Source organism: Argopecten irradians, chromosome 6 (assembly GCF_041381155.1).
Source record: "Argopecten irradians isolate NY chromosome 6, Ai_NY, whole genome shotgun sequence".
NCBI classification, from domain to species: domain Eukaryota; kingdom Metazoa; phylum Mollusca; class Bivalvia; order Pectinida; family Pectinidae; genus Argopecten; species Argopecten irradians.
This window is the reverse complement of record NC_091139.1, coordinates 25,882,786-25,907,831: the sequence shown is the minus strand read 5'-3', so window position 1 is coordinate 25,907,831 and position 25,046 is coordinate 25,882,786. Positions and strand designations below refer to the sequence as shown.

General features: G+C 32.9%; 1 protein-coding gene across 1 annotated transcript; it reads left to right on the top strand.

The window, feature by feature from the left end:
* Positions 1-1,064: 1,064 nt before the first annotated feature.
* LOC138326417 (cell death abnormality protein 1-like) lies at positions 1,065-24,407 on the top strand. Its single transcript, XM_069272526.1, has 16 exons — positions 1,065-1,074; positions 2,523-2,723; positions 2,935-3,189; positions 3,582-3,680; positions 4,252-4,344; positions 5,603-5,695; positions 6,352-6,438; positions 6,638-6,733; positions 7,158-7,253; positions 8,458-8,553; positions 15,974-16,069; positions 16,711-16,806; positions 18,484-18,573; positions 19,115-19,196; positions 19,426-23,182; positions 23,313-24,407. Exons 1-15 carry the CDS (start codon positions 1,065-1,067, stop codon positions 19,439-19,441), a joined length of 1,506 nt encoding a protein of 501 aa, XP_069128627.1. The 3' UTR covers positions 19,442-23,182; positions 23,313-24,407.
* The last annotated feature ends 639 nt before the right edge of the window (positions 24,408-25,046 follow it).

Here is a 25,046-nt window from a genome sequence, read left to right as displayed (position 1 = left end):
CTTTGTTAAATATTCTACATTTCTAATTCACAAATCATTTGAGTAGGTCGTATACTTTAATTTTAAGTAATTTCTTTTAGATTTTTGTTTGAATTAGTGATTTTTACGAAAAATTAACACTTTTGGAAAAAACAAAAAACTAACATTTCTCTTAACCATCTCATTTCACCCTGTTACGGGTTTTCCCACAATTTTACCCCATAAGAAATAAATTAGAAATTTAGATTCAAAATATCATGGTAACACCTTTTAAAATATTGGTTGCCATGGTAACAAATGAAATTTAAAAGATGTCAGAATTATGTAAAAATTGGTATGTAGAGGTTACGAGGTATGCTAAATAACATCAAAAACATTTGTTGCCACGGAAACAAAATGGAGGTCTCTGATTGGTTGAAATTTAGATATTGTCAGCTTTAAGGTAAAAATGGTATATAGGGGTTATAAAGTATGTTGCTGAATACCATAGTATCACTTTCAAAAAAATTGTCGCCATGGAAACAAAATGAAGGTCTCCGATTGGTTCAAATTTAGATATTGCTAGATATACGCGAACATTTATAAATTTGGGTAATGTGGTATACCGAATGAGATAATAACATTTTTAAGTACTCCTGATTGGTAAAAATTTAGATTGTAGCGGTTCTGGTGCAGGTATCAGTTTTAGGTTAAAGATATTTTATTTGAAGATCAAATAATAACACTGTTTCCATTTTTAATCATTCTAAATTCAATTTTAAATAGTTTTTATCCACATACGAGCGATGGATAATCTGTATTTGTATCTTTTGAGTGTCTGACAAAAATATATTTCTTTCCAATAACTATTTCATTTCTGATATTAAAAAAGAAACTATTTGGTCACCCTATAGCATATCTAGTTGTTAAGCTTTGATGTACTGGTAGGGAAAATGCAAGAATAAAAATGCACTAATTTTAGAGTACATATTATAGTTTACAAAAAAGATATATCCCTTACTGTGTATTTTGTTGAAGCCTCGATGGCAAATCTTAACATGTGAAGCGATGAACTTAAAAAAAGTAACGGACAACAGAACTGCAAGATGAAAATTGGTAATCTAGTACTGTAAACGGTCGGGAGGGGTGGGTGTTTTTTCCAAACAAAAATTTGGGAGCATAATATTGAGCGACTTGACTGGATGTAAACTGTAAACTGGATGTAGATTGAAAAGGATTTAATTGAGAGATATTTTAATAAGTTCTTATTGAATAATCTATTTCCTCGTTACAATGTCACCCAGAATGGTTCAGAGCAATAATGGACACAATGAAGGCGATCGCGTTCTTTTTGTTTCAGCTCTAGACGCTTCATCACTAGATGCTTTTCATATAGTACGAATTAAGGTTTTATATTCATGGCTTAATTAGGCAGCCTTGTTAATCAGCTAAAAAAAAATCCTTATATCATAAAAATACATCTAGCTCATTCAATGAATTCCTTTATTCGAACCCATTGGTGTCTATCCGCTAATACGTCATTGTTATTTGCCAATAAATTCCTACTGCGTAATTTAGATTACATCATGTCAAATTAGGCTACATTGCGTAATGATATATTGAACAATTTGAAAGTAGGTAAGAGACATAACTATATCAGTAATTAATACTCCCTCCCGAAAAATTAAGTGGGATAAATACTGGTGTTTTTCAAAATGATTAAACTAAAAGCCGCTAAATATTTGTGGGAAATTGCATAACTTCACGGAAGGAACATTGATTCCAAACGTTCTGAAATATAAGCATTTCCCAATCATACATGTCCGCGTAGCTAACCTATGTCGTTCTCCGTTTTCTCAGTTTCCTATTAAAATTTTTGTTCTTTTTCGCACACATTTTCACATTTCAAAGCGCCATTTTGGTTACAGTCACTTCTTTTGTGCAGTTGATTATGGAAGGTCAACATTTGCCCGAATGTACAAATCTGTACTGTATTAACATTGATTGCATATTATGCAAAATATTGATATTCAATCGGCAGCATTAATCAACTTTAATGTTTGGGTAAAAATTGCATTAACGACACATAAGCTTAATTCTGTATTTACTATTAATAATTCTACATTTAAAACCGTATAGTCCGATAATATATCGTTCTTAATTGTTTTGATAATTGATACCATAACAAATCATGACACAGATTCAGAAATACGAACTTATTACGCACAAATCGAATTGATTATTGTGTATAAAATACAGATATATAAAATACGCCACATATGTATAACGAAGTGGACATATTTGTTATACACACACGTCGTATCAAAACAGGTCCATCGTATTGCTTGTAATTCGGTTATGTATGCTATATTTGTCCTAAATATAATCGAAGTCATACAATAGAGCAGATGGTCATTTATGAAACTGCCAATTTTGGCAAATATCGATATAGAAAATGTCTTTGAGTAATCGATTGTATCCATTTAATGTAGAGAGAAAGACGTTTCTTTGATCTGTTCATCTTATTTTAATGCTATACATATGCTGACTCATTTGTCTTCCAGAGAACCTCTCGCTTGGACAGAATTCTACACAGAGCACTACACTGTCGCCATACGATGCAGTTAATGGCGTTGACGGTTGTTTTACGCAAACAGTCGGGTCCGGTTGCTGCACACACACATTACCAAACGATACGGAAGCTTTTTGGCAGGTTGATTTAGGGACAATCGCCACCATAAGCAATATCACAAACTATTTTCAAGGTAGGACTACTATGTAAACTATAACAGATAACACCTCTTAAATGAATAACTTAACATGCATAATTGCAAAATATAATATTCATTCCTACAAAATGCCTTAATTTTCCCTTCAATTTAATTTAAAGCATGATGCTAGTATAATCCGTTTAACTTACTATGAACGACCTTTCCAAATTCTGGCATATTCTCTTGACTTCTTTAATTTGCACAGACGATACCGACGACGACGCTAGAGCCCGAATTGCTGGTTACCAACTGTATGTGTCCATCACAACTAACTGGAGAACAGGAGTCCTATGTTACCAAGACAACAGCGGTGATATTGCCGAAGTGAAATTAATACAAAATCACCAGTGCCGATATGTAGGCCGATATGTGACCATCAACATCAACAGAGAAAGCAGAAAACCATACGATTGGTATTCTGATGACGCTGTAATTGGCGTTTGCGAAGTTCAAGTATTTGGTAATTTTTCTCATGACATATAAATCGTCCTTAAAAAGACAAATTATCAGAGAGTGTCATCTTTAAAGAAACCTTAACGTTTGTACAATAAATTTACTACACCATTAAAGAAACAAATATCAGAGCATGTCAATAATCCCTGATATAAAATTATATAAAAAAAAATGTAAATTAGGTCTTAAAGGAGTGACTGAATGGAACACATATTTACGATTTTTATCACATAGTTTTGTCCCGCCGTTTCTAAAAATTGCTCAAACAATATTTTCACAATAAATTATATTTTATATTACACTTCCTACATGTGCAAAATGCAAAATTAGAAAAAAAAAGAAAAATGAAGAATCACTTAATATCAAGAAGATTATGTTATAAACTATATTTCATTTTAGGATGTCCGACAGGCAATTACGGGATTGGCACTTGCAATCAGAAATGTTCTCTTAAATGTTATGGTGGTAACTGTGATGCATCCAGTGGTTACTGTTTTTGTATGTATTTACCAATTAATTTATCAATTTCACTAAATGTAAAGTTTCTAAAGGAAAGTGTCACGGACAAATGCGTTTAGAGACCGCTAAATGACTTTTCAAGACCACAGTATTAAAGTTTTGGAATATACTATAATATATAGAAAATATTATAATAGGACTAGATAGAAAGACGATGGGCTCGGTCAGCTAAAACTGCCATCAGGGTATCCATTTATTTACCCATTCATTATCAAAATTAATTTAGAATCTAAATTTCAATCAGGATCGTTCATACCAAACATTATTACCTGTCCGAAAACATTTATATTCTGTACAGATTAGGTTTATTAAGTTTGTTGTTCCGTTAAAACTTTTTAAATTTTCATTTTGTACCGAGTCAAGTTTCCTCATATGAATTTCAATTGTCAATCAAGCAGAAAGCTAACCATAAATGAATCCACATATATCTTTGAAAATAAAACTGACTTTAAACTTTAACTTTGAAGGCTATGGAAAACTTGATTAATTTTCGTGTGCAAAATCAAGACACTTGAAACTAGATACTAATTTTAGATAACCTGGATTTTAGATTGCCGAACGGGAACATGGGGTGAAAGCTGTCAAGATGACTGTTCTCCTGCATGTGACGAGGGCTGTCATCAGCACAATGGGTTATGTAAAGGTAACGATACGTTTACACACTTATATTAAGTGCATATTCATCAGTTATGAAGTAATTAGTGAATCATTAACAATACAATCTTATGATATGACGTCATCAATATCACGATCACATTCACCGTTAGGCGTACATGTAAATTTACTTCATAGACGTCGTTTTAGTATCTCAAAAAGGATGTATTAGTGATATATATTCTCAACATAAGGAACAATATATAGAGAATAAATGGTTAGTATCTTACAATAGAAGGTTTATTTTGGTGCGAGACGTCGAAAAGCCGAGATGACAAGGCTTTGCCGAGTCATCTCGGCTTTCCGTGTCGAGCACCAAAATAAACCTTGTATTGTAAGATACTTACCGTGTATACAGTTTATTCTGCGACCATTATGATATCCAAAACGATAGTAAATTGCCAGTTATTTACTAGTTTTCGCTCGAAGCTAGACGCTTCTTTGATGTGGAGGAAAAGATTCATTCACTAAACCGAATGAGAGTTTACTCCTTTTTACTTCCGTGGGAAATATACAAACGTATTTGCATGCAGTACCAGTAATTCTATTCCGAGTGTAAGATAACAGAAACAATATGAAAATACTAAAAAACAATAATTACCCATCACAGAATTACTTTACAATACATACCTTTGCCATTAGCCAATACAAAGACTACGCCTCTATACGAGATTTTAGTATAGTAAAAAATGACGTCATTCCGGTGAATGTGACGTCACTTTTCAGCGGGACTGAATGACGTTTCATTAAGTTAAAGTTCTGGGTCAAGTTAATAAAAAAGTTCAATCAGAAGTGGAACAAATTCACGTGATCGTTTTAAAGGACAAATCATTTCGTATTGACGAATATAAGTTTATCCGGCAGCAGTTATCGGTCAGTATGTGGGACAGTTGCAAGATAAAAGGTTATATCTCAGAGGTAAAAAAATAAATGATTTATGTACGAGTAATATATAACTTATGTAATCACCGATACTTTTACATTCCTGATCCAGCATGCTTAGGTTGGAACTAAATTGACATCAAAAAGACATTGTTTAGACTAACGAAGACATGATTTCTCCCGGGTCTTTACATACATTGTATACTATTATGATATCCAACTAAACAAAATTAGATTAATTCATAATTTTTTCTAATGTATTATCACATATACATGACCAATATTTTTTGCAGATTTTCAATTGTGTGCGACTATGTATAAAAAAGTCAAATTTAGGCATTTTTCATTGTTACTCTGATATTTAGGTTGTAAGCAAAGAAAGCATGGCAGTATGTGCGATCTTGACTGCCCTACTAATTGCAAAGGAGACTGTCATCAAAATTCAGGTTTCTGCAAAGGTGAGTCATTTAATAAAAGCACGTAAGATATTGTTAAAGTTGCCACAGCCATTCCTTAATTGACACATACGAATATTGCATTTCCTATCGCATGGTCTAACCCTAACCCTGTTGGTGTCATTTACCACCCTCAAAAATAAATAAGCCCAGATGTTTGGGATTTTTTTAACATTTTTGATAACTTCGTATTTTTTTTTTTTTTTTTTTTTGGGGGGGTGGGGGGGTGGGGGGGTGGGGGGGAGAGGGGGAATAAGATTTTTAAACATGTAATGTTTCTTTTGCGACCTAAAGTAAGTTTCGGTTTTATCTGGGTTGAATTTAATATACAATCTTTTTATATTTTCAAGATCAATAGATAGACTATTTGCTTATCTAAAGGAGATTTCAGTGACCGTAAAAAAGAAGTATTATCAAATAGTCTTTTATCATTCGTTATACAAGCAGTTAAATTTTAGCATACACAAGCACCGAATTGATACGATTAGTTGTTTTTATCAAATTAATTTGTTTACAATATACATGCTACGAGGAACTTGTCAACAGTTTTTATTTAATTTATTATCCAAATGAATGTACATGTAGATCAATACTTTGATTTGATATTTTGTGGTTAACTTATCTTTACTAAATTGTTCCTTAAACTGACAAATACCTAGATTGCATCACGGGGAAGACAGGTGATATGTGTGATGACGACTGCGCCGACCATTGTCAAGAGTGTTATCAGAGTGGGTCATGTAAAGGTAAATAGTTATTTTGTTTCCCAAAAGCATGTTGAATATAGAATTGGAATGAAAGACATTGTTCTATTCCGTGTCAAATTATGAACATTCAATGATTTTTTTTTTCAATGAGCTCATATTTGAAATAACTTAATGAGACCTTCCTCATATCTTTATATGATTTACATCTACAAAGTATATTTACATTTACTCTTGTTAGAATGCAGACAAGGGAGATATGGACATGACTGCGAATTAGTTTGTCCCGGGCTCTGTTCTAATGGTAGATGTGATCGAGACGCTGGAACCTGTGACAGTAAGCACTCGTATAACTATTGCATGCACAACAATAGTCGATATCGAATATTTGGTCCTTAACTATAATTTCTGACATGTCGTTATCTTCTTTGATAATGCATACGCAATACATCTGATTTATTGTTGGTGAAGAAGGCCTTCGTAATATTGTGTACCGTGTGGCGGTGTTTTGCCTATCCAACTAAGGCTAGCTTATATATTTCTTGTATATCTGATAGAGTAATAATCTATGTATGCAACCAATTTGCACTGACCAGCTATATTTCATGTTTAATCCACATGTCGGATTTTAAGTCATATATTTAAACCCTTTTGCAGAAGTCATTTGAATTTCATTAGGTTGATGGGTTTTTCTTGATATATATGGATGACCATCTAAATATATATTGATATGTAAGCCACAAGTCTTATGTTTTATTCAGTTTGCAAACCTGGAAAATATGGAATCAAGTGTGACTTTGATTGTCCCAAGACGTGTCAAGACCTTAAATGTGAAAAAAGTTCTGGAATCTGTTACAGTATGTATATCATGTTCACATTAACATTAATACCTGTTCAATAATTATCACGTTTTAAACAGATTTTACAACTGACACTTATGATACCTAACACATCTAAATAATCTACATGGCCTAACTAAAATAAGAAGTATGAACTCCAGATTGCTTAATTCAACCATAATTATTCATGTTAAATAATTCGTCCTGAATAGGAGGGGTATTACTTTGGGCCGTTTTACGACCACTCGGTGATAGGCAAACTATTTTGCATGAAGATACATTAGGGTCAGCTGCATATCGTAAGCTATTCATTTGAACCAATTTTATTGATTAAATCAAAAGGATTGGGCAACAGCTAGGCCTATATAAGCCTTTTCCTGTCGTATGCTATTCAGAGTATTCGATTTTTTCTGGTAATTGCAGAGGTCGAAGGATGAAAATTCAAATGTTCATAGTTTAAGTCCTGATGAATCAAATATTAGAACAGATATTTATATTTTTGCAGTGTAAATATTGGGTTTGAAACGTTCAGTTCAGAAAACTGATGAAAAATAATGAAGTAGATGACAGTGACCTATTTAAGCCAAGACTAAGACTTTTCAATTATTTGATAGTTTGAGATTGGTGTTTAGTACTGCATGTGGATCGTAATATGACCTGCGTAAGATGATTACATTTTAGGGTCACATTGGCTGGGTCACGTGCATACATTAGGTCATCTGTCCTTTAATCATCCAGGTTTCCCATGTATCAAAATATTTTGCTTATCACTGAGTGGCAGGAGTTTTTAAGTACATTTGGGCGATGTTCAAAATGCTTCATCAACAGTGAAATGATAATGTATGCTTTTCAATGAAGTCATTAGAAAATAAATATTGAAATCCTCATATGTGTATTAAACATGTAGCAGAATAGATACTCTCTCTCTCTCAATTCCCCCCTCTCTCTCTGTTCTCTTCCTCCCTCCCCCACTCTTTCTCTCTTTCTCTCATATTAAACAACGTTTGCACTGTTGAATCATACTACCGCAGTCACATTTATAAGATCGCACGTATAACGCGTCTAGCACGTGCGCCACGCATTCATATACTACGTCATCTATCAGAAGGTACGACAATGAAGGGGGGGGGGGGGGTACCTGTTGGTGTCAATTCATCATTGTCGATACTTGTATATATTTACATGTTTTATATTTATATAAGATCTATATTACTCTTAATAGAATGTAAGCCGGGATATTATGGACATAATTGTGAATTAGCTTGTGCTGGACAGTGTAATGATGGTAGATGTCATCGAGATAATGGATCCTGCGGCGGTAAGTGCTTTAATCATCTTCTCTGGTGATGTATCAGTCTCGTTTCACAGTTGTTGTTTTGTGATTTTCAATAATATTTGTCTCTACTTGAAAAAAAATTATCATATGAAAAATGTGGCAAACATTTCAAACTTCTGCAGTTTGTTTATACTCGAATTAAAACAAACTGATCCATTTGCGGCCATTTTAACACTTAAATAGTCATTGCGCCCACAGTTAAGCTATATCAAGTTTTTCCCTACTGTAAATATGTTAAAGGTTCACTGTGATGAAAATATTATACATTTGTAAGTCCCATTATGTTTTTGTTATTTTTTTTAATATAATACCAAATTTTGCCCCTAAGATTCCTGTGCTAATGCCACTGTCCACACGAGCGTAAAATCGAACATAAGCACAGCTTTTTATAACATTTATTCGCAACCTATGTCAGTTGACAGGGAACGCCAAAGCATAGCCATCTTTTGGTAAAAAATCTTTTTATCCTTTACAAGTGATTATTTCATATGTCACATGAAAACAGTAACCGAATTGCCAGTGAAAAAATATTGACTTCAATATATCTCTGTATTTAGCAAACTACACAGTATATATAGGGGCTCGAAATTATCGTACCGAATTTGCCGCTTGATCTTAAAAATGGTACATTGTATTTAGAAATTGATGAAAATTTCGAATTTTGTTTTTCTACGTCGTGTACTACACTGTTTATCATTTTAAACTACAATGTATGTACAATACGTAGTCGTGAGAAAAACTATCAGAGACAAAACGAAATACTACTTAGGGGTCTGTGTAAAACACAAGTATGCTTGTAAATGAAAAAAATGAAGTAGATGGAGCTATGGGCGCGCTTATGTGTCAAGTGGAAAATAACATCTTGATCCAAATCGACTATATTTTCATAGTTTTATTAGAAAATATAGTCGATTTAAAACAAATCGCTGTGGGCGGTTCTGTTGCAGCTCCTTTGCTTGAAATTCAATTTATAGTCTAACTAATTAGTAGATACCAATATAAATAGGCATTAAACAAAGAATGAAGTCGTTAACAATGGACCCCTTTGTTAATTGTCATATATCTAGAGTATGGTTAGGAAACATCATTTCAGGCCCTTGATGTGTGTTTTTTTTTCAAAACAGCACACATATAAGGTAGAAAAGTACCTCGACGTTTATCACTGTAAAATTTGAAAGAAATCATAGTTTGGTTGAATTTTGCAACCCCACCTTCCACATAGTGTCAAACAGTTTTCTTTGATTAAAATAAATTCAAAATCAAGAACACCTTCCTATGATTTTATTATACTTTCAAGTATAAAGTTCTTTTTCAAAAAGCTATGTTACTTTTAAAGATGCTCCACCGCCGACAGAGCATAAATGATGTTAATGATTTGAACAATAATTAGTGTTTAATCTAATTAGCACAAAAACAATATAAAATAATTTATTTTGCATTTGGTGCATGCGCAATCAGTACTTCATTCCATATAGGATATGGTGCCATGGAATTTTTTCGGGATGCAATTAATTGAATTTCATATTTTTAACTTAAAGTAAAATTAGGAGCTCAAACTTTTCAATGGTGTTAATGGTGTAAAATAAGTAACTTTTGTAACTGAATAAAAATACTAAATCGTATGATCCTGTTTTTGATAGTGAAAAAAAAACTATTTGTCAGGGGTGAAGCATCTTTAAAAAGGTGACAATGCAAGTTAAAAAGTATTTAATTGAGATTTTTTGAAAAAATACGTGCACTTGTATCACAAGAATCGTTTATGAGACATTCCCTCTCGAAACAGCAATTTGGATTTTCTCCTTACTAGTATCCCGACACGGCGCTCATCTACCCTAAGCTTATATAAAGTGCGTGAATCGACAGACGTGCGCTCTGTCGATACATGTACACCTAGCACACAGTGGAGTAACTACGCCAAATACATGGTCGTTGTTGCAATTCAAATGTCGCTTCAAGGTAGAAGATGGTATGCTCTGTCATCAATCACGGCGATCTCAGTAATGCAATGAGTGCACCGAACCCCGGACATTACCATGTTACTGTAGCAAGTGTTATTTGTGCTATAGATATCTCCTTTTCTTCAATCACTCCAACACAATTTAAAAATAGTGTCTGTTATTAATTGTAGATTTGTAAACAATCCAAAGGAGGGGTATCACTTTGGGCTGTTTTACAGCCACTCAGTGATAAGTAACATATTTGCATAAAGATACCTTAAGGTCAGCTGAATATTGTATGCTAATCGGAATATTCGATTTTTTTTAAGCTCATGGTGACTTCAGAGGTCAAAGGTCAAAGAGTGAAAATTCACATTTTCATTGTTTAAGTCCAAATTATCTGAATATAATAATAGAGATGTTTTTTTATGTTTTTTTTCATGTAAATATTGGGTTTGTGAAGTTCAGTTCAGAAAACTAATGCAAAATTCAAAAAGTCACAGTGACCTAGTTAAGTATTTGTCCATTTAAGCATTAAAAAGTTAAATATTTTTGCTGAAAAGACTTTTCAACAATTTTATAGCTTAAATTTGATGTTTAATACTGCATGTGTATCTTGACATGACCTGCCTAAGATAATTAAATCCTAGGGTCACATTGGCTAGGTCACGTGCATAAATTAGGTCATATTCAATGAATGATACCATCTGTCCACTAAGCATCCCCATGATTAAAGGAGATTTTAGATTATTTAAGCTTGTTTTATGAGCTTATTTCACGCAACACCTTCACTAAAGGTAGGGTGTTATATTTGTGCCTGTTGTCCCACTGCATGATCGTAAAATGCGACTAAATTTGGAATCTTAATTTTGTGGTTACTTAGATGGAACTACTTTAGTTTTTCAACCATTTCAAAGCTTAAGAGTGACGTTTAGAGCTTATTTAAAATATCATTCAACACCCACATATCAAGTATGATGTTAATATTGTACCTACTGCCCCATTGCATTGAACGTAAAGGCGACTAGATATGGAACCTTTATCTTGTGGCTTTAGAAAACAATAATATATTCAACATCTAGCGTTCACCATAAGAGGGTGTTATCTTGAAAATAACTGTAGTGATATCAAAGTCTACCTGAGAAAGAAACCTTCTCTATGTGGTAATTGAGACAGAAATCCGATATATTTTATGTAGGTAACTACTAAAATTGGGATCCGCGTTTTAGTCACCTTTTCCGATTATGAAGTGAGGCAGCATACACAATTCTAGCACCATACTTGCAAAGTAGCGCTTATCATTTTCTCTTAAAACAAATTTAAATAGCTTGAACACCCGCTTTAAACACGGAAAATCCTAAAGATACTTAGACAGACGATACCGTTCATTGAATATGACCTAATTTATGCACGTGACCCAGCAAATGTGACCTCAGGATGTAGTTATCTGAAGTGGATCGTGAAAAAAAACCAAATCAAGTGCTAAAAAGCTTCGATATGGTTGGAAAATTAAAGCATTTTCATCTCAGGACCCACGAAATTAAGATTCCAAATTTATTCCCCTTTTATGATCAAACATCGTACCTTTAGTGAAGGCGCTGCTTGCACTAAGCTCATAAAGCAAGCATAAATAATTTAAAAACTTGTTTTAACCATGGAAAACAGAGGATGCTTAGTGGATAGATTATACCATTAATTAAATATGACCAAATTTATGCATGTGACTTAGCCAATGTGAACCTAGGATGTAATCATCTTATGTAGGTAATGTTAAGATCCACATGCAGTACTAAACACCAATCTCAAGCTATCAGAAATAAAATCTTAGTTTTCAGCAAAAATACTAAAGGTTTTGATGTTATTATGGAACAAACACTTAACACTAAGTCACTGTGACTTACTTTTTGAATTTTTCATCAGTTTTGGAACTTCACAAACCCAATATGTGCAGGCAAAAAATCTCTATTCGAATGGTTAATTAATTGAGACTTAAAAATGAACATGTGAATTTTCACCCCTTGACCTATGGCCTCTAAAATGATCATGAACCCTTAAAAATACGGATATTATGAATAGCATTCACATGTAACTGACCCTAATGTGTTTTCATGTAAAATATTTTGCTTATCACTCCCCTCCTTTCTGCACATTTTCCACGTCGCATGTTGAATACTTTGTTATATTATGTCGCATAGTGTAATTAATCGCTATTTAATTTTGCATTAGGTATATAATCCTCATATTAAGATATAATATCTACTTTTTTATAAAAATGATATCGTTAACACTTAGGATTGGAAATGATGTCATCAACACCATTGTCCAATGTTTATGTTTGGTATGTTATTGTTAAGAAAACAGTATTTTGTCGATTGTCATGTTTGTACACACATACCTAAATCAATTAACTTGCCATAGAGAATCCCTAAGTATTTATCAACAAAGAACCACGAAAAAAAGCCACTTACGCTGGATACAGTTTCCTTTTCATTCAGTTATGATTTTCAAGGTATAATACATATACAGTATTTATATGTTACGTGTAATCGTTTCATTATATCCATTAGATATAAAAAGATTGAACGTACAAATCACTTTCCTTATATCTTAACGAAAATCCAAAAAGACAATTTAGGGGAGCATATACATACAATATATCGCAAAAAAAAGGCGACAAAATGTCATGTAATTAACCAGGCAGAATTTGGCGCGGACCGGCGTATTTCTTTCGCTCAGTGCACTGTCGAATTGTCGATCATCTCATCATCGCTTTCGCCAAAGAAAATACGACAAAGCCGATATCAACCACCTTAATTTTCGTATATTTGCCTTTTAAATAGCGGTCGAAAAGTTGAATTGAAATTACGAGTAATTTTCATCAAGTAATACAACTAAGTCCTCATCTTTGAATTATTTTAGCACAGAGACACATTTAGATCACAGTCAACAATGTTTAACTTATGATCAAGAATGACGCCTTTAGATCTTTAGCACCGCGCACATATTGAAAAACTAATATTATCGATGTAAGCATTAGCCATTCCGTACTAGAACTAATAATCACACCCAGTCTTAACTCCGTTCCAGTCATGATGACCATTTGTCTGTTCGTCGTTCAGATAAACATCATCGTTATATTTGATATTTGAGATGTCCGTTTAGGTTAGGGGAGAATGCAGGATTAAGATCGTCCCCTGTCTGTCCGTCTGTAGACACAAAGATCGATCTACTACTCTTACACAACTGGATTGAATCCAACGAAACAGCTTGGTGGTAATAATTCTTATACCATGTAGATGTGCGTTATCTATATAGGAACATGATATCACTACATATTTCAGAGCAATGTCCCATTGTTTCACAACGATCGATCGACTATTCCTAATATAGTTATAATTTACAAATGATTGTAATATCTAAAGTCACAATTTCATAGTTCTTGATTTATGACTCCAATGCTCAAATATAAATGCTTTCCACATTTTCTACACGTACACAATTAATGGTTCAAGAATGATATATAAAGCCGCCAGCTAACTTGAATGGTGTTAACTAGCCTTAGGTTTTGTCACGCTGTTCATAACGATTGAAAGTCTAATACCATATTCGAATAAGTAAAGACTAAAAAAGTGTTGATGGCATCATTTCCTATTTAAAACTGTTAAAGATATTGAACGATAGTATACGAGCCACCAAACATAAACATTGGATAATAGTGTTGACGGCATCATTTCCAATCTTAAGTGTTAACGACATCATTTTTATAAAATATGAATATTATATCTTAAAGATATGTCGCTTAAACATTTGATATTTGAGCATGGACATGTAACTTGATAATTTAGCTCCACAAAAGTATATGTCTGCGTTTGTTTACGTTTTCCTTCTGGCTAATATGAGCAAATCATGCTGGTTTATGCTTGAGTGAGTGTTTGAAACATCTAATTCACACATTGCCGTAAGATATTGTGTGTATTAGATATTGTTATGTGTATTTTCTTTGTAAATCCAGTCTGCTGAGGTCGACCACGTGTTTTTTTATGAAAAGTTGTTGACATTTTCTCTGGGTTTCACAACTCTTGTATTACTTCGAGATTGTCGCGACGATGTTCAGAAGATTTCAGAATGATTCGGCATCTTTCGAGCCTATTTTTCACGTGTACACGTTAAAATAATAAAATGTGTAAAACACTTAAACAGTTTTCACTATGATAAAAAGAGCGAAAGTTATAGACCATTCAACTTTAATATATGGATTCTATACAAAAATTAAACAGTAATCAGTGACAATATTTGGCATAAATAGTGCAAAGTATTCAACATGCGACAGACATCGGATATTTGTAGATTTGGATTGTTGACACAATCCAAATTGATTGTGTTGTATCATCTACTAATACGTAAACGAAGCCCCTATCTGTAAATCTCTATGTGGCTTGTTTTAGCAAGAAAACATGTCTCTCTAAGCTGTCATATAGATGTTACGCAAAGTTAATTTTACTATAATTTATATAGGAAAAATATAATTTTAAGCATGTTTTGTTCAATTTCCTTAGGAAAGGAGTAAAACTTCGGAATTATCAGACTGATATTTTAACATCATATCCAAATTGGTCCTGGTTGACAATCTCCTTTTGAATTCACATATTTGATGGAACCAAATACTCTTCATAGATTGAAAGGTCTTATTAAAAAGGACCCTCTAGAAAAAACCGTGAATTTGATATCACTGGGGTCTCATATGTTCACTGTGAAGGGGATCAACTTTTAATTATTATAGGGCGCAGCCCTCCGTGCCCGAAGAGCGAAGCACTTCTAAGGTAACACTTACATGAAAATATAAGAAAAAACTAAATCTTTAAATTTCAATCCTGCACACTGACAGCTTCAGTTTGCGGCCGCCATTGTTTACTCACTGTAAAAAAAAATCCAATCATCTTGAATGCGATGCTTTGAAGTCAGCTCATTATATAATCAAGCGGTTCAAACGCTTTCATAATCCAACGAACGTAATCTTCATCAGGCAGAAACTCAGTGCTATTGCTCTTTATTTGCAAGCGTTCAAGTGACAGACCATCTTCCAATATACATGTAATCAGCTAACCAACAACGGAATATCTGTTACGGAAATAAAAAAAATTCTTTCTTCATTTATGTTGATTTCTTTCAAAATTTGGGGTTTGGGGACAAGAAGTCTCAATTTATGAATAAAAAATAAATAGATGATGGGATAACATTTTAACATCATATCCAATTGTGTCCTGGCTGTCCCCAGCGACAAGAGGAACGAGACCAAAATTACTAAAATTGTAAAATGGTATTATTCATAGATTGAAAGGTCTTAATGCCCTCTACATAGATTGGCGTTGGGGTCAAAGGTTTTCCCCTGGGGAGGGAATCAAATTTACTCTAGTAAAACACAGATGTACAATTATAAATCATCCGTATCGATTATTTTCTTTCAGATTGTAAACCTGGGAAATATGATACCAACTGTGACCTTAATTGCACTCAGACGTGTAAAGACATCCATTGTGCGAAAAGTTCCGGATTTTGTGACGGTATGTATCTCATGTTCACATCAACCTTTAATACTTGTTCAATAATTATTGCGTTTCGTATAACAACTGACACTTAAAGTACCTGGCACTACTGAAAATCTAACGGTATAACCCAATTAATTCGTTCTTCTAGAATTCATCAATTAAGTAAAATGTAAACAATATTTCATTGAAATACTAATATACATTGCAGAAATTGGATAAATAAACTTTATATTTTTAATAAGATAAGTCACTTAAGTTAAACATACCATTCCATGTTCGATATCATTGATGATGAGTTATTGGGAATTGTTTTCGGAAGGTCAAAATTATTTATTTTCAGTGCAGGGACTATATATTTTTTTCATTGAATTCATTTAAGATACGACTTAATAATAATCCTTTTCATATTTATAAAATACTAAGAACGCTACAAGTCTTAAATGAATTACACCTATAGAGATCATATTCATATTCGCCCTTGTTAGAATGAGATCGAATAATGATTGTATACACAAACAATAAAATAAAGCTGTTATCGATGTTTTTTGTCGTTTAACTATAATTGGTGATATAAGCCTACTTTGGCTGTTTAAGTTTTGCAAATGTAATAAATTAATACAAAGATATTAAAGCCACATGTTTCATTTTTATTTCAGGTTGTACACGCGGAAAATATGGAAATAAATGTAACCTTAATTGCCCCAAAACGTGTAAAGACATCCATTGTGAACAAAGATCTGGAAGCTGTGCTGGTATGTATATTCACATCAACATAAAACAAGTCTTTACAGATGACTTAAAAATGCTCCACCGCTGACAAATGGTATTTTTCCTCTATCATAAAAAGATCCAGACAAATTATATTTTTTCTTTAGTTACAAAAGCTACATTCTGTACACCTTTGCCACTATTGAAAAGTTTAAATTTCTTATTTTGATTAAAAAATATTTAAAAAAAACAAAGTGATTTTTTTAATTATTATTTTTGTCTTAATTTGACATTTTTATAAAGGGATTGAATTCATTTTTCTAATTTTCACAGCGACTATGAATAGCGGAAGCTATCTACATACCCCGTGGAGCGCGTTAGCGCTTCTCGAAAGATATGTAGATAGTTCTGCTATTCATAGCCGCTATGAAAATTAAAAAGAATACATTCAATCCATATATTTACATTACAATAATTTATGAAAATAAAATTTATTGAAAGGTTATTTTGTTATATTTAAAATTATGACACCCTTATACGACGAGAAACGAGATTATTGGAACAGCTGAATGACAAAGTTGTTCCACAACGTCGCGTTTTCCAGCTTCCGCCTTGCGGTCGACTTTTTTTGCAAATGACAAACGATAAACAAGAAATATAGTTAAAATAACATTTGACTGACTTATTACAGTAAATCTTAAATATATATATTATATATCAAGAAACAACACATTAAAGATTATACATTAAAATATTGCGGGGGGGGGGGGGGGGGGGGAATTTTATTGATATGAAACTGTCGTAATGTTTGAAATCAGCTGATCGATGCACAAGAATCGTTGTATTCATAGTGTTTTCATAGGCAAATGTTTGTTTTCGTCAGTTGGTTGATTCATATAGTGACGAAACACTCAGAATGTAAATATAAACTAATAATCAGCAATTAGTGTTCAAACGATGAGTAAAGTTTATGCTCTGTCGGTGGTGGAGCGTCTTTAAGATACCTTGCACATCTGAAAATTTAACTGCATCACCTATCTGGTTCGTTATTCTAGAATTTATCAATTAGAGTGAAAAATGTAAAATTAAAACATGATTGCATTGAAATGGAAATAATTTGAGCTGTAAATTCTAATGTATGTAAGCGAGGTAACTTTCAGTTTACCTTATCTTTCCATGTACGATAAACTCCTAAAAATCTGATGATTTTCTAGGACTTGTTATTGGATGTTCTTTATAATATAAACAATGTAGTGGTACATATATTTTTCTCCTAATTTAGCTCGCCAGAAGGCCGTTGAGCATATGCCATGGCGTAGTGTCCATCGTCCTTCAACATTTCCTCAGTGTTGTATGAATTCCAACCAAATATTAGACATATCCGTAGGGTAGGGGAACATACATGTAGTTTGTATCAATCTTGGTTTTTGCCCCTCGGGAAGAAGGATGAGCCAAATAAGTGGGGGTTTCAGATAATTCAAAGATATATGTATGAATTGTAATCAAATATGGCCAGAATGGGATCATTTTGTATTGTTGATTGTGTTCCTCCGTGGGCAGGAGGAAAGGGGCATCATAGTAAGCAATAAAGGATAAAGGGATATATAGGAGGGGCTTTTTTCTTTAAAATACCCCAGGAAATAAACATTAATTAACATGTACATACAACATTGCTTAGCATACGAGGCGAGCGATATTCTATGGTTCTATTATTCTATTAGGTTGCATTACGACTAAGTACGGCTACTATTGTAACAGAACGTGTCCTGATGGGTGTGAAAAATGTAGTCAATATTACGGAACTTGTGAAGGTAAATAATGTGTATCTATTGTATTTCTATTTCTATATTTGTATATCCTTTTAGTGAACCATGCCCGATATATTGTAAATTATTCTTATGAACCAAACATAAAATACTATTTTTTGAAAAAAAGCTTTTATTTTGTGAAACTATATGCATTGCATGGACTACAGAATGTTTAGTATGTACGATTAATGCATTTTACGTCCGGTCCGAAAAAAAACCCCTATTAATTAATATACGTCCGGTCCGAAAAAAAACCCCTATTAATTAATATATTTTGATATCCGTTGCCAGTTTATTGCAGATACTATGCCACTTTATGCATGCTAAATGTTCGAATTTTGATATAAAAAATATATTTATAGACCGATTTTGCTCAAGTCAAGCAATGTAAGAAATAACGAAAAAAACAATGCAAATAGTACACAGGCAAACATAATCATCATGCACTGTTATGATTCGGTCATCAATTGTTATTTTTTAGATTCTCTTTAAATTGTATCAGGAGTGTTCGTTTTATAAAGACAAATTGTTTGTGTTATTACAGATGATCCTACCGTGACCAATTTAGCTGTCAGCCTTGGAGTGTTTGTTGTAGCTTTTCTAATTGCATTAGTCTTCATATGTCGGTAAAAGTCCTTCTATAAAGGGTTAATAGATTAATGAGAGTAATTTAAATGAAGAATTATTACTATTTTGTAATTCATTTATCATAATATTAGTCTTTCCTTGGAACGTTGTACTCTAAAGAATTTTTAAAAGCATTGTTCGAGAATTTTTTTAATGCCATGATATAATACCGTTAAATATAATTTAGAGCAAACCGTTACTTAAAGACATGGTATTTTTTTGACAAAGGGAACGAAGGAAGTGATGAAAGCCAACATTGGATTCCAGAGCGGTGGATAATTCATCGCATATGTTATACGTCGTTTATGGAAAATCATTTGGTTCTGCAATCTCCATAGGAAGACAGCCGGATGTGACGTTTTAAACTATTCAGCGTCCCTGGACACTAGTTTCCTAGACCTTTCTGCATAAGTTTGACTGGGAATCGAATGTTAAACGTATTTAACATATATGTTTTACAGATTAATCCGTTATTTTTAATACGGAGGCAATCCCGTCTTTATAACAACACTGTAAATGGTGTGATTGTGGTCATAAAGTTCACATTATGCATATTATAACAGTTACAAGCTAACCGATACTTACATTATATATATCATTGGCTTCTTAGGTAAAATCTGTGTTTTCGTTTAAATATCACATACAGTGTATATAACAATAAAGATAATAAAAAAGCTAACCGAATTTTATAACATATATGTATAATTCATTTTTCACAAAAAATAATACGGGCAGCCACTTGATACGTCATGATATACACGTGCATATCAAAAGGTCTCCAATACTTTTATATGACATACGCATCAATTTAATCGTTTCAGTCATAATTTGCGTGCACCTGTGTTTTGGCTGAGGTGACCAAGATTGCATTTTACGGTCTCGGAGTAGCAGTTGAGAGTGCTTGTTTTACACATGTTCATAGAAATTTAACTGTCGAAAACAGATATATCTAGATTTAATATCCGATGAAAAGTTACATAATACGTATAAGACCACGATCGAGAGTATCGTGGGTAGCGATAGGCCAAGGACACCTCGTTGCAGGCGGTGTAAGGGATTTGCAAATTATTAAGTCTAGATGAAATAAACGATTATTCTAATTACTGGTTTATGTAAATAATGAATGTACTTGCAATATTTCCAATTTTGGATATTTTCATATTGCTATAATTAATATCGATGCTGCTATCGTTTGTACGATGAGATGAGATGATGAGGTTTTGCTGAGTCATTTCGGTTTTCCCTGTCGACACCACAAGTGACCGTGTATTCTGTTTTTCCTGCAACTTTGTCATTATACATACAGAAGATGGTATTCAAAACGAAAGCAAAAATCCTGTTATTTACACTATTTCGCTTAAAGCGAAACGCTTCTTTGATGATCAAGAAAAGAATGCATTCACTAAACCGAATGAGTGTACACCTTTTTACTACCGTGGAAATATGTAAGCGACGTCATTCCGGTGATTGTGACGTCAATGTTTGGCGGGACTGACTGCCGTTTCATTCACTCCTACTAAAAGTGACGTCAGTGGAATGTTCGGGATCAAGTCATCAAATTTAGAAATTGAATCAAACGAAAGAAATTAAACAATTATTTACTGACATTGTAATATTTTCCTATTGCAACTATTACAGGAAATTCTTATTGGCCGGTATCGAGTTCTGTGCCCGACTGATGTCGATATTAGTGTTGAAAATGCATTGTTTCTTGATATTGTTCCGCTTCCTTTGTTGACTTCAAATTCGTAAAATGAACTTAACCCAGGAAGGGCGTCAGAGCGCTTGTTTTCAACGGGAATAAACACCGTAGTGATAAAGACCTTCCAAGTATGGCAACAGTAAATATTTGCATCAGGGAAATAGGGACACAGAAAGTCGATTTTCTCCAAAAGTAAGTAATTTACACTACATTAATTTTGCTGGAACACTTAAAAAATCGTTCTGATTTCAGAACAATTGGAATTATGAAGAAACCTCTTACAGTATTTTTATTATTATTATTATATATAATGTAAGTTAATAACTAAACACATTAACTAGTACTCTAGGAAGTGGTTATACAGAAGAAATTTTGTCACAAATATCACGCAGGGACTTGGGGCAATATGACGCAGGGGCTAGAGATCCAGAGAGGGGGGGGGGGGTGAGGGGGTGATTGGAGAATAGTTTTCTGACTTGGAGCAGGATGTATTTCAATGAAGTTTAATAGATTAATAAAGTTCTCTAAATGTGCTGGATACACTGTCATTAGGAATTCTAATATTAGACATAAGGCAGTATCTCTTTCCCTGTATTTATCTATATTTCGTAGAATAACACACCCTGCTTTATGTATATTGATTACATGTATATGGGCAGTCTTGTTTGAGTCTGTAAGATATCCAGTATAGTCTTCTTATTCAATATGTAGTGTTTAAGACGGTCAGGAGTATGTAATAGATTCAGCCTGCTGGTCGGTGGTTTTCATGAGGGTATTCTGGATTCCTACAATTACTGTAAACTTGGAAATTTACGAGAGGGGGGATCTACGTTAATTACGCGAAGTTCGCTCGATCGCGAAAATATCCTCCACAAGTATTCTTTTGTAAATTTTACGATGAAATTAAACCATAAGACGTATTAGTAACACCTTCTGTTTTTTTGTTTGTCCATCAAGCACTTAATTAAGAACAGGTAGAAAAGACTTTTAGCCTTGAAATAACCAATTATTAATTTGGCATGCAATCGGTCAGAACAATTAACGTTCATAAATGGTATCCATACTTGTACTATATAATGATATGTATTCATATTTTATAATTGTACACCGTCCGTAAAAATTTGAGTCAAACATGAATAAAGGATCTCGAAAATAACCCCCACGCGTATAGTTTACTAAAGGAAATCGCGAAATTAACCACCCGTGAACAATTCCACGTTTACAGTAATTAAGACATTCTTAATGACCATGATAATTCAAACCTAATCAATCTATGTAAGGCTATATTTCTGGTTTTATGTTCATTTATCAGCTTCTTTTACTCATTCATTTAATCCATGAATAACCGGACTTGAAAACTTTATTTAACCTGGACAGTCGGGTTGACGAGGCTTTGCCGAGTCTCCTCGGCTTTTCCCTGTCGAGCACCAAAATAAAACTTGTATTGTAAGATACTAACCGCGTATTCTGTTTATCCTGCAACCATTATGACAAAACGGAAGCAAATTGCCAGTTATTTACTTGGTTTCGCTCGAAGCGAGACGCTTCTTTGATTCGGAGGGAAAGATTCATTCACTAAACCGAAGGAGAGTGTGCTCCTTTTTACTAACGTGGGGAATATAAAAGCTCATTCGCAAACAGTAATTAAACTTGTATTCAGTGTGTAATTTCACTGAAACAATATGAAAATTACTAAAAAACAGTAATTACCCATCATAGAATTACTTTACAATACATACCTTTACCATGAGCCAGGAAAAAGACGACACCGCCATATGAAATGTTTGTCATTAATCGAAAGTGTGTTACCAAGAACTTCTCCAGTGTAACTAGTTTCGTATCGTGAACAAGTGTGTGTTTTGTTGTGTTAAGAAGCTAAAGAGAACCGTATTTATACTTATCATAAGACTTTCAGGTTTTCCGATCCAATCAAGCCATTTTATATATTTGGTTTTAATTATTTATTACACACGAGTATACTATAAGTATAATGTGATTGATTGATTCCGTCTGTTTTTAGTGATATTATCATAAGGAATATTTTATCATTATGAAACTAATGATAATTTGTAAATACGTTTGACTTTCAAAAGTATCACTTTATAGTTAAGGTTATATTGTGTAATATTTTTAACAGTGTTTGCAACACATTTCATTTGAATACTGAAATGAGAAAAATGCCATGTCGGCTTATCAAGTAAACCTTGGAACTTGATTGGATGACTTGATTATTTTTATAGGTAAGAAATCTATGGTATTGTATATATAGAGGTTCCTCAACAAGTGACTGTTGTTTATCATGTTTATCAAACTCGAGTTTGTTAATTTTCAAATTTTGAAAAGACAAGAGCTTTAGCTTTAAAAAATTTGAAAGATAACTAACGAGAGTTTAGATAAACATGATAAACAACAGTCACGCCTTGAGGAACTTATTTATCCCATAACTTTTACTCTATATTTATACCGTGGTAACCATTTTCTCGTCTTCATTCAGGGAAACTTACCACCTTACAATGTGTAGTGATAACTTTCCGCCATTAAATATAGTGCATAAATAGAGAGCCAATATTCTATTGATTAATACTTTGAACTACCTGTTAAACAGTAAATACAATGATATTAAAAAGAAAATGCGCTATGAAAAGTAGCCCGAAGTTGGGAGCCAATCGGAATCAAGATATATTGGGGTTGACCAATCAGAGGCGCCGTAGATGTTTACACACTGGGGTGTGTAAACGTAAACGATAACCAACTGCTATGGAATTTATAACATGGGTTTTCCATTGTGAAACATGCATAGTTATGGGATAAATTTGTTTGTAACATATTTTCACTATTACGGTTACTTATTAATTTTATATATGTTGAAATTGTTATGTTGTTCATTTTGTAAATTCTTATTTTTTACTTAATAATACAATGTGATTTATCAGGTAATATGATTGTACAATGTATATCAAACTCGATATGTAGATTATAAATATAATTAATAGTGATTAAAATTGCTGTTCATTTCATTATCGGCCAATTTGACTTTAAAGTATCTATCCTAATTACGGATGTCGATAATATGATTGGTATTAGCCATCTTTGATAAGGTATTGTAACAATGTTTATTGGAATGGTCTGTTACAACCCACTTTGAAAAAAATAACCCACTTTGAATTTTTTTCAAAGTGAGTTAAATATGGTGCAGTTTCAACGCACTTTGAAAAAAAAATATTTCAAACTGCGTTGACTTGCACCAAATTTAACGCACTTTGAAATAGGTTTTCAAAGTGTGTGAATTGTTCAAAGTGGGTTGTAACAATGGTCAGTTTTAAAGTCTCCAATTATGTGTTGATTGGATATGGAGTGCTAATTATTATGATATGACTATTTCAGTTTTTTTTATACGTCATCATTAGATGACTTTCATTTATGTTGATGTTTAAACATGGTTTGGATTTGATAGCCCCTCATCTTATATATAATGTTATCATTTTTTATAAAAAAGAATAAAACAGTCATTTTTAATTCATTTGTGTTGAGTTGTATGTGGAGCCTGCATAAACAATGTTTTTAAACTCAGTAATAATTTCTTGAATATTCTATTTTGTAATTATTGATATTTTTATAAAAGAAAGTGTTGAAAAGTATTTGGTTTTACTGGCTGAAATTAATAGGTAGAATGAGAAGACATAATAAAGGATTAATATAACTGTAAAGTTCATTAAATTAGATAAGAGTTATCGCCCTTGTACCCCCTGTAACTATCAAACGAAACAGTCAGTTTGTCCTGGCTACAGTTTCTAAGTTCTGAAATGTCAGTGATGTTTCAAACTCATGGGAGATTAGAAGATGAAATATAAGTTAATAATTGTTTTTGACATTCCATGACTTTCAAAGGTTGATTAGCGAAATTACTAAGCGCGCTCAATAATGTCAGTACAGAAACTTAGTCTCGGATAATAGTAAAATGAACATATTTTTTCTGTGTTTATTATATTAATAACCTTTTTCTAATTAAATGATTGTAACGTTTTATCCTGATAATGCTGATACAGATTTAAAGCTTTTTTATGTAAACTTCTAGGGATCAGTGTGTTTACAATAATATACAATGGCATACACTGTACATGTAGGCAATGGGTATGGTAATCTCCTT

Coding starts and splice junctions, on each gene's coding strand:
- LOC138326417 (XM_069272526.1), top strand. Junction 2,724..2,934: donor TATCACAAACTATTTTCAAG/GTAGGACTACTA, acceptor TAATTTGCACAG/ACGATACCGACGACGACGCT. Junction 16,807..18,483: donor AAGATCTGGAAGCTGTGCTG/GTATGTATATTC, acceptor TTATTCTATTAG/GTTGCATTACGACTAAGTAC.